The 11,414-nt window shown below is 35.3% G+C and overlaps 2 protein-coding genes across 2 annotated transcripts; one reads left to right on the top strand and one right to left on the bottom strand.

Moving 5' to 3' along the window:
* Window positions 1-5,996: 5,996 nt before the first annotated feature.
* On the top strand, window positions 5,997-9,281 carry LOC113353157 (exocyst complex component SEC6-like). The gene is made up of 3 exons (XM_026596844.1): window positions 5,997-6,136; window positions 7,334-7,430; window positions 8,001-9,281. The coding sequence occupies exons 1-3, from the start codon at window positions 6,002-6,004 to the stop codon at window positions 8,030-8,032; spliced, it is 264 nt and encodes an 87-aa protein (XP_026452629.1). The 5' UTR covers window positions 5,997-6,001; the 3' UTR covers window positions 8,033-9,281.
* Window positions 9,282-9,619: 338 nt separating this feature from the next.
* Window positions 9,620-10,962, bottom strand: LOC113347456 (protein MIZU-KUSSEI 1-like). The gene has a single exon (XM_026591115.1). It carries the CDS (start codon window positions 10,892-10,894, stop codon window positions 10,118-10,120), a length of 777 nt encoding a protein of 258 aa, XP_026446900.1. The 5' UTR covers window positions 10,895-10,962; the 3' UTR covers window positions 9,620-10,117.
* Window positions 10,963-11,414: the final 452 nt, after the last annotated feature.

Below are 11,414 nucleotides of genomic sequence, written 5' to 3' on the forward strand. Positions count from 1 at the left end.
CAAAACGATAACAGACATCAAGTAATCAATAATTTGTTTACCCTCATGGTAATCTAAAAACCACGAATCAGCTTTCCCATCAAGATGAATAGAAGAAATACCAACTTTATGAACAAGGTCTATATTCTTCAAAAATAACGCTCACATTTACGAATCCAACTTCGTGGATTGGTACCATCAAAACGAGGAAAATCAATTTTAGAAGAACGAGAAGAATCACCTGAAGGTTGTCGAGTGAAATGGTGAATTAAATCACGGATTTGATTGGAGTTAGACTGATTCTCCAAATTTGCACCTGGAGGTTGACCGATAGAAGTAGAAGCATCTTTCTACGATGTACATAAACCTAGAAAAGAACTAATTCCTGCTAAATGCTGAGTTATAGAAGAAAACTGAGTTTCGGCATAAAGATCAGAAGTCTTCTTTGATAACGCTGCTTCAGTAAGATGAGTTTTAAGATCGGCTACCTCAGTCTCCAAACGAACTAAACGATCCAGATAAAGTTATTGTTGAGAGGCAACAACCTTTACTGTTAGAGGTTGTTCTCCCCTCGGCATGATTCAGGTCCAAGGAAAGTGAATCTGATACCAGTTGTAATGTACTTGAGGATACAATTACAAGGAAAGATGCAACTACACACAGTACCTCTCTTCCAACAATGGATGAGCCTCTAATTCATTCAATCAAAAATATTTCTTACAGAGTTCTTAGCAATCATTTTCTTTTAAGGAACTACCCAGCAGCTAATCAACGACTGTCAACAACTCCATCTGTTGGATACAAGAAAGTAAAGATTACCCTAATTCTATTCTTAAGCTAGACACCCAAAACAAATAGCAACTAGGATAAAACAACCCAATAAGATAAGACATGGGCCTAGGTACATGACATAATCAATATTCACCTTTCGGGCATACTAGCTACCACCGTGTAAACCCCGAGAAAACGGTGCGGGCGTATTTAGTAATAATGCTCAAACCCAAAAGCTAACAAACAAGCATATGGAAAATTCACCAAAAGACAATATAAAAGAAAAAAGAAGTGCGGGACTGGGCCCATCGGACGGCCACGCCGCTAGTGCCGTGGCGCGTTCCCTTCCTTTTTTCGCTTTTTAATTTTTATTATTATTTTCCTAAATCTTAACTCCTACATTCAAGCAAACTTTTAATTTTCCATATCTTTGTCAAATATTGCTTAATCTATTGGTTAACTAAGAAAGTGGTCCCACGACCATTAAGTCTTTACGCCATACAATATATAAAAATATTATGATATTTCCAAATATTGAACGTTTAAGAAAAAATCTTACTTGATCATTCAAACAAAAATAAGAGTTTAAATCAAGATCAAACTATTTTAAAATTACAAAATAATGCTCGGACGACTATTGAAAAATACCGAAATTCTAAGGAATGGACATGAGTCGACATGGTGACCGTGCATCACCATGGTCAGTCAGTCCACTTGGGCACCTTGGCCGGCCGGCCTATCATTCCTTAATCAATGTTTTGATTAGTCCTCCACTTGGTTAATCCTCCATATTTTGGTTAGTCCTCTTCACACCAATTGGAAAATACTTCATACTGGTCTCTCCACCACCAACGCCTGGTCCTCATACCCATTAGTCGGTTGACATTTTTACTCATATTGGAAAGTCTACCATATCTTGCATCCAAGGCTTCCTGATATTTGGGTTTTAAATTTTATGATAATTTCGGTCGAGTCTGAGCATCAATAATTTTGATATTGATCAAGCTATCAATATTTCAATTAATATTTAATGTTCGGTCCTGCTATAACATTTTCTATTACTCGATTGTCCAAGAATCAACATTTCATTGGACGGTCATCCTCTTGGTCGATCATCAAATATTTACCAATATTCTAAGTTGTACTTTTCCATTCGATGACTCACGGTGGATCGAGGATGACTATTCTATCATAACTCAACAATATGTAATTTCCTGTCAAATACTTGACATATTAGAATACATGTTGGTCCATGATCGAGCAATCTCATTAGACCGACGTTCATCAATTTTAATCATTTGAGTATCATTGTTGCCTCAGCTGGCACAATAATTATCAAACACCAATGTCAAAAATTATTACCATATATACACTTTGAAAGTGCTTTTTGAAAAAGAAAAAAAAAATCATTACCAGACCCTGCCTAATTTACTTCGACTCTAATCTTCTGCTGCACGCTGTGTTACTACAACCCCATAAGTTTTTTAAAAGAATAAACAAATTATATCACTCGTTTCTCTCAAAATTCAACAACTCAAAAAATTAAAGAAACAAATCAAATTTAATCTCAATAATCAAAGATACGGCTCAAAAAGATGGCATTTCAAAATCAAGATCCTTTTAATCTATGACTCCATGAAAGATTCATTGTGCAAGAAAAAACTAATCGTTATTCCAACTAATAAACTCAACAACAACAACAAAAAAAACCTAGAAAAAAAAGTATTATTCAAGTACAATTAAAAGATTTTCATGGTATTTTACATTTTAAAATACAAAAAGTATCACATGAATCACATATATTTTATAGTATAAAATGTAAAGTAGTAAATGTGAATCATAAATGAAAAAAAGTGAATTTTTAAAAGAGTATTATGTTGTGGAAGATGATTTTTAGGTTACCCACAAAAACCTAAAGAAAGATAATATTAGTAATAATGCTTTCTCATGCTAATAGTTTGATTTTTCACAATTATGCTTTCTTATGTTGTTTTATCTTGATATTTTTTGTCCTTCAATATTTCATTCCCTCGAAAATTAATGATTTGCAAATATTATATATATTTTGACGAGAATGATCTGACGGAAAGAGTGAGACGAATCTCAAAGAGAATTTAGATTTCATATTTAAATTTGATGTTTTACTCGTATTCTTTACAGTAGTTATCATTCCTCTTTCCTCCCTGATAGATGAATTTTTGGGAGGTCGGCTAGAGTGTAATGCAGGTACTGAGGTTGTCAATAAATTCTTTATATTTGGATTCAAAAAATTTCTATTCTTCGAGATGTTTGTTATATCTGATGGAGTCTCTTTGCATCATGTTTACCACTCAAAAGGTTTTCACTATCCGGGAAGGAGTATTCTGACTCATCATTGTGCCACCTTCGCCACACAACTACTCTTTTCATCAGGTTAGTCTTTTAGAAAGTTTTTTTAAGGACTTGTTACAGATCAAGCTAGGTCTTAGGTCTTGTGGATCTATAAGATCTATTACTCTGAGTTGGGGGGTTAGGTGTGGAATTTATATTTGGGCATATATTATGTATTAGGTTGTTTTTATATAATATATAGACTCCTGATATTGTTTTGTTTTAAAATTTTGATTAATTTATATTGATTAATGATCACTAAATCAGTTTTACAGATCATAAGAATAGCCTGAGCAGTTTTAATTTGGTTATTATTACATCCAAAACATATTTTTATCTTTGTTGCGTAGTTTATATATTCAAATCATATTTCAAAGAAAGGATATAAAGGATGACTTGCCAAATTTTATCATAACAATATTACTATGAAATGGTTAAAAATGTTGTTGTAATTGGAATACCCTACGAGTATTATGTTAGATAAATAGTGTCATTATTTTTGGATGGTATCTATTGTTACTAGTCATGAAATGATTTAAAACACCGAAATTCAGGCAAGTTAAGTGACTAATATATGTTTATTTGTTAGGTGAGACATCCCTTTCTAATTGTAGATTTTTTTTTTTGAGGATAATTTTTTTATTGAAACCAAGAAAAAAGCAAAGCACATAACAGTGCAACATAGAGCGATGAAAAATTTTATTCCAAGAGTAACTCCAACAACTCTAGATACCATGAAGTACTTAACATGTGAATATAACTCTATATATTTGTTTTATATTAGCATTTTTAATAAATATATGTGCATGACCCTACTTCATTAAAGAATATGTTTACATCTCGTCGATATCTTGTTTACATATCGATTATGATAAATATGTAAAGTTAGTGCCAAGATATTAAATTTAAGGTTCATTTGCTAACTTTTAGAGAGATTAATATTTGATATTGATATCCTTTATCGTTCTTAATATCAAAATTTGATGTGTTTTCCTTCTCCACTAATTGCACATAACTAATTTACATATTTAGCTAAGTATATGAATTTGTATCTGATAGGTGCACAATATGCATGTCTTGAGTGTCAATTCCGTACTTGCGTTAGTTATATTTCTTGCACTATGACTAGTATGACTAGTTATTATGTATGTTTTTCCATTTGGCCGCCTTTATTAGGATGAATCAACCAAAAGAAGTGTAACTGATTTTAAAAGAGAAATGAAGTAAAGTCTGTTGATGGAGAAGAACGAAAGACCAAGAATAACTTGTTCAAACCCATGAATTCCTTTCATCATCTTAGAAAAAAAATGAAAAGACAAACCCACTAAAAAGATTGAGGTCATTCATAAGTCGTACGAAGAAGTTATGAGCAAAACACTAAAATCAACTTTCATTTGGTTTTTGTTGGTTGTTGGGCTTTATACATCCTGCACGAGTAGGAACCAAGAAGTTGCGTTTTGAGTCTTTTGACTTATAAATCAAAGAAACTTGGTCATAATAGGTTCCTAAATCATAGAAAGATAGGATACTTGAGGGCCAAGTATTGAAGGCTATGTAAAACGACATCTAATATCAAACAAGACATCAGCCAACGGAGAGAAGAGAGACCCTCCAAATTCAATATTTAGGATTTACCCCTTAAAGCTGATACTATCACATAAGAAGAACTCTTCCGACAAATTCAACCGACAAGTCAAAGTATTGTCATTATGAACAATGTAGTAACTAATCATTGATTGAAGATGAAAATCAACATGCGTACACACTTTGATTCCCTCATTAATCATTGATTAAAGCTGAAAATCAACACGCGGACACGCTTTGATTCCTACAAGCAGCAACCAACACAATTTCGTTCCAACTTGAAAATTTAAAATGGATTTATGAAGTCCGTTTTATATAAATACTAACTAATGTCTTATTTTTATAAATTATATAAATCTTAATGTTTTATTTTTTAACCTATTTTCTATATTTTTGTAAAGGAAATAAAATTAGTCGATTTATCCAGACCCAGTCAGCTCATATGCTGATCCGCGAGTGCCAAATCGGTGGTTGATACGTGAACGCAAATCTAACATGTCATTTTGATGGATTGGATTTTGGGTGGCACCAAATCCACGGGTTCCACCCTCACTCCTTCTCTTCCAAATGGGCTCCAAGTTTTCAAAGCCTTCTCAAGTCCAAGTCCAGGGCTAAAGATAGTAGTAAAACAGAGCGAGGAGAGTGCAGAACCCTTGATTCTCACGACTCACGAGAAGATATTTCATTTCAGTCCATATTGGCGTTGCGGACATAGCGGTACTTTAAAATGATTAGGGTTTCATCTGTCAGTAGGAACCTGGTTTTATATATTCTAGAGAAACGATGTTAGGGTACCGACCCTAAACTCGTCATAAGCTTATGGGTAGAACTCAACTCGAAAACCGGTTGACTAGATGAGGGAACCCATTGATTTATAAACTACCAACTAAGCCCCATCTAATCAATGTGGGACTAGGATCCCAACATCCCACCATGCTTCCAGACCCAACGTCCTCGTTGGCCCACTCTATCGACACTGACCCGAAGGTAGCCCTTTCTCTTATGGCGGCTTCATCCCCTATCAGTATTCAATGCGGGTGACAACTACGCCCATACATAGGTGCCCCAACACTTTAATCTAGCCTATAGGTCATCCTTCCATGGAGGGGGCATAAATCGTGGTGGTTGGCTCTGATACCAAATGTTAGGATACCGACCCTAAACTCGTCATAAACCCATGGATAGAACTCAACTCGAAAACCGGTTAACCAGATGAGGAAACACATTGACTTATAAACTACCAATTAAGCTCCATCTTACCGATGTGGGACTAGGATCCCAACAAATGATAGATCCGATGATGGTTAGAGAAGATTGTGGAATCGAAGATAAAGAAGCTGCAGTTCGTGAAGCGTATAAATTGTTACCCCTCCCTGAACTCTTAGCATCAACTTCTTCTTGGATCAAGTCTCGTTACATAGCTCGCCAACAGGTAGTAATAGTATCATGAAGTACTTTAAGTTAATTTTCGTTTTTATTTTCCAATTACAAAGAAATTTATGTTGAACTGACAAAAAAAAAAAACCCTCCAATTCAACATGAATGATGGAAAAAGTAAAATAGGTGGCATTAGTTCTTGAATATATGTTTTAATGTTTAGGGGTTTTTAGGGTTTAAGGGTGATTGGAAAGTAACTTGGACTCTTTGGTACTTAGAACATAGAGTAGAATGGTAAGTTAAGATTATTGATTGGAGTGGGGACATTAGGAGAAAGGTTTCTGTTTATGGAGAATATACTTAAGGGAAGCATAATGCACTGAGATGTGTAACCAGTTTTTAGGCAAAACACTTATGTTACACTTTATATATTTTAAAAACGCAAACCAAAATTGTTTACCTTGCAGTTGTATGCGTGTATGCTTGAATTGAAGATTTCTGAGAAATTATCCTTTAATCAGAAACAAAAAAGGTGGTGTCCTTATCAAGCCAAACAAAAGTGAAAATGTATGCTTGTTGCTAACATACAATTTTGTCTTTAGTTTGGCTTCAAGGAGAAATCTTAAGAAATATCTTTTCTTGTTAAAAGATATAGGTAATTTACTTGAAGCACAATGTTTCTTAGTTTTTGCACATGATTGCATTTCCTTGAAGCAATTTCAGTTATCAATTTGTCCTTGAGGTTAATTCTCTAGAATTTATACATTGACAAATTTGATCTTCGTATCTTTATGGGGTCGAAAATATGTATAAGCTTCTGATGAACAGTTCTATGAAGCTCACATGTAATGGGCATTCATTTAAAAAAAGTTGCGCTATGAATTTGAGGGATTTGTTTGGTAAACCATAGAAAGGAACATATTCAAGATGTCCATGTTTTACTTAACGAATATTTCTGCGGATGTGCACTAACCTCTGTCAGAGTACATCTAAAGATGCTCACATCAGCTTGCTGCACTCTCTAATTAGTTATTTGTCCATTTGATGGTAATTCAGTTACTTCATAAGTACTCATTTGTCACTGTGTTTTGTATTGGATGGTGCTTTTTTCTTACAATATTAAGCAAATGATGCACCTCAGTATAATGCTTGCAGAGCCTGTACGTTTGTTAGCTTTTCAAAGTATTAAACCTGATCTTGTAGCTTCCATCTCGTACAGTTTCAGTTTTAACCAGACTGTCTGATTATGCAGGTGGATCAGACACGGTCTGCGCTAGAAGCACTTTCCTTATCTCAAAAGACCATAAACAGTCTAGTAGTCTACATGGAAACTATGCTGACATCAAGAAGTATGCGAGTCTGATCTGCTGTTTCATATCACATCTTGCATATATAACTTAGTTTTACTTTATGTACTTATATTTAGGTAGCACAGTATCATGACATATATGTATTTTTCCTTTTCTTTTTCTTAGAGGCATATACTATTTAAGGAGCAAGGACTAAGATCTGATGTTGTTTTTGATGAAAATACTACATATCTCCTGGTTATGATTGCACATGTTTGCTTATGGATCAAGCTATGTCAAGAGTGTCAAATTCTAATTGAAAATTTTGAGCAGATAAAGCTTCTTAGTAACATGAAAAATAACCTAAACACAACTTTAAAGGTTACGCCAGCATTTCCGTCGTGTTTTTTTTTTGATTTGCCTACGTTATTTTGTAACTGTAGTTAATTCAGTTAGAATACATATATTGTTATCAGTCTAATATTTATATGCATGTTTTCAAAATTGCTGCTCCCCCTCGTTTATACACTGGGTATCTGAAAATAGCTAACCACTTGCTTAGTCATCCTACTTCATCTCCAGTCTTCATTTGCTGGCGTTTAGTTACTTAATATTTTCGGTTTTCTATAGGATGTCGAGGGAATGATGTCAACTTCTGTTAAAGCTTCCGAAGCAATGGATTCTTTGAGTGATAACAAAGAACTCGTTAACACATTTGAGGTGCCCTTATCTGGTCTGTGTTTTTGCCGAAAGTAGAGGTTGACAACTCTTGATGGAAAAAGGAGATTTGTGTTAGCAGCTGCAGGCTGCAGCATCTCATAAGTAAGAAGTTGGTAAGCTAAGGTGAGATGTGATTTTTTAGTATTTCTTTTATATTTCATTCATACTTTAAAGGAAACTTACAATACACATTTGATTGATAGAAAGCTTACGAACACTCCTCAGTAACTTACGTTACCATGCATGACTTCTCTCCCTTATGTGTGGAAATGAACACCATAACAAGTATTATTCGGTTACCATTTGAGAAATGCTACGGATAGCTCTATGAACCACATATATATCACTCCTGCGTTCCTTAAGTAATTGATCCTTTCTTATTTGCGCAACTTCTTAGGATTTTTGAGTTTTTTTTCCTTCCACTTATACCCTAATACATTCTAATAAAGCTTAGAAGTGGCATATCTCTCAAACTAAAGAATAGGTATTTGTAAATTTTATATCATTGAAAAGCTTTTTAAAAGACTTACGGAATTACCAGAGTAAACTCTAATTTGTAAAAAGGATTGTTTTGGAAATGTATCATATACCAAGGAAATATCGCTTTGGGACAAAAATAAAAAGGAAAAGTATCAATTACTTTGGAACTGAGGGAGTATTTTTTTTAAGCATTTTTATGTAATGATTATCCATGGCTAGAAAGTCTTATTCATCTGCGGTTGCACTTCCAATTAAATGTGAACTTGATATCTTCTTCCTCTGATAGCGTTGGTAGTTATAGTATATCTACCAACGCCATAGACCTACTTCAACTACAGCAATCTGTGTGATTCTCAATCTGTGTGTTATAGTATATCTTTTACTTGAGTGAGCTGGGAAAGTTATTCTATGCTATTACCCTGCAACTCAGCCTAGTTGGCCACAGCATATTGCTTTTCATGTTTATCAAATGATGCTTAAGCCTGGACTGATCATCTGCGTTTTTGCTGGTTAGTGATTACTGATTACAGTGGTATTTTAAACCGATTTGATTGGGTCCAAGGTCTTGAGAAATCAACCACTGTTTAATACTGGTTATTAGTGTAATTTAATTCTATCTTCTTAATAGTTAACAACCAATATTTTTATATCCAATAACCTTTCTTCTTTACCATAAACTTTTGGCAGTTTGTAATTTGAAGATGTATATGGGAACTACTTTGAACTGGCTAATTTTTTTTAAGGCTATTCTCTTGCTCTTTTTTCCTTTTCTTTCTCTATGTTTATTACCCCACTACTTTGTCCTTCAAATATGCAGAGCTCATTTGCAAACTATAATAAAGCTTTCTCCACAGTGAATATTTACTGGGTTTTACCAAGGGTAGACTTATCAGTATAAACTGCGAGTAATAATTCATGAGAAGACTTGCTTGTCTCTAGGCCCTCACTTCGGGATTGATGTTTCCACTATTTAGCTCGCAGCATTGTCTGATTCTGATCGAAATCATTTCAAACCAAAATATTGAAGCTACATAATGTGGTGCTTAAATAAATTCAAATGCATTCGAAGTGCAAGGTTATCTGAGTTTGCCCCAAGTAAAAGAAGCATGAAAAGAAAAACCCGAGGTTTTAACACTAAAGAACAACCATGTTCATGAAAAGAAAAATCTGAGTTCAATGGCCAACAAAACTCCCTTTCTTAATATATACGATTCTTATCTTCAATTACACACTAGATTAAACCATGTCTCAAATACATCAATTTCTCTCTTCTTGCACATCTGTTCACCTGCTGTGAGCCAATTTCCCCTGCTTGGAGATCCATTTGTGTTGTATCATCGTGCGGTACACCTATCAAGTCGAATCTACTGACTTGAAGAGTTGCGGACTGTTACGTTTGCATATCCACCGAGCTGACTGTTATGTCTTCGGGTCCACAATATGTGAACTCCAAGTGATTAGAGCGCGTCACACGATCCAAAACGGAGGGATTTTACGTATAGCGTCACAGCAAAATACAACAATCAAGTTAATCATGTGGTTCATCGTCAGATTCTTACGAAGAATATGCTGAGTTCAGGCCCGTTATTGCCATCTGGGCTCAACATGTACAGAGTCTCTGAATCTTTTGATCCCACGACACGTTCGAAATGGGCACGCATGTATGCCAGTTCACCGTCAGGACCTTCGTCATCTAGATTCCCCGGCAAGACACCAGCGCCCATCGATACAGCCTTCAGAAGCTCCATTATATGGAGATCTTCCTCCGTTGCATCCCTCTTAACACCATAGCCACTCTTTTTCCCATTACAATACATGGTCCATAATGGTTCATCAAGCAATTTCATTTTATCCTTTTCAGTTCTTTTTTCACATTCCAGTGCTATTCTTACCATACCAGCGGTCATTTCCTTCTGTAATACAAAAGTTTGAATGGCTAATTCTAGAACCAATGTAGGTAAGCATTTGGGAGCTTCTTGTATAGATAAACTTACTCTACCTTTTCGATACCCAAACAACGTACCGGTTATTCGTGAACCCGCAACAACCCGGTGACCTTCGGGCAATGTACTATGTATAATAGGAAGTTTACACATCGGTGTGATGATCGGAAATGATCGAAAAACTGAACGGAAAACTCGAAAAACTCTGTTCTGTTTCTTCTTATGGTGTGGTTCGACTAATGAGACGGATGGTCGCGGTGGCAGCGGTGGAGGTGTTGGTGGAGCTGTTGAATCATCCGATGGGTCGTCCTTGGTGGTAGAAGTAGAATTAGGCTCCCCCATGAAAGGTGCCTGATCAGAACCAACATGGGGAGAAGCCATGAGAGAGAGGGAGAGAGAGAGAAAGGGGGTAAGATTTTTTGTGTTTGAGATGGGTTTGCGGTGAGGGAATGATGACTTTTGAGCTAATCTTAGCTCTCCCTGTTAGACAGCGAGGGAGATTTCCTACAAAATTGGGTTAGATAGAGTCAAACTTCTGTTCCTTAGATTTATCTGTACTCTCGCTGTAGTTATTATCCCTGCATCTCAGTGCTCCAAGGGCTATGTTTTCCTCACTTCAGGCTAATTATGTATGCGAGTGTTTTTTCGATCGGTACCACGGTGGTGACAAACCATATGTAGTACCACGTAAAATTGTATGATGGGTAGTATTTTTTTTTATTTTATTAAATTAGATGCTTTTAAGATCTGACAGGAACAATCACTCTCGGACAACGAGTATAAAAACAAGCTTATTATAGGGCGGGCATGATTTATTAGAGGGGTGGCAGTGTGATAGTAATGTCTTTTTAGTTGGTTTGGGATGTCCTAAAGAGGGTGTAAATTTACTAAATTACCCTCC

Source organism: Papaver somniferum, chromosome 2 (assembly GCF_003573695.1).
Source record: "Papaver somniferum cultivar HN1 chromosome 2, ASM357369v1, whole genome shotgun sequence".
Taxonomy (NCBI): domain Eukaryota; kingdom Viridiplantae; phylum Streptophyta; class Magnoliopsida; order Ranunculales; family Papaveraceae; genus Papaver; species Papaver somniferum.

Bases quoted from the DNA above. Each gene is read 5' to 3' on its own strand.
- LOC113353157 (XM_026596844.1), top strand. From the start codon at position 6,002: ATGATGGTTAGAGAAGATTGTGGAATCGAAGATAAAGAAGCTGCAGTT. The intron at 6,137-7,333 runs GTAGTAATAGTA...CTGATTATGCAG, and splicing joins GTTACATAGCTCGCCAACAG to GTGGATCAGACACGGTCTGC. The intron at 7,431-8,000 runs GTATGCGAGTCT...GGTTTTCTATAG, and splicing joins AACTATGCTGACATCAAGAA to GATGTCGAGGGAATGATGTC.
- LOC113347456 (XM_026591115.1), bottom strand. From the start codon at position 10,894: ATGGCTTCTCCCCATGTTGGTTCTGATCAGGCACCTTTCATGGGGGAG.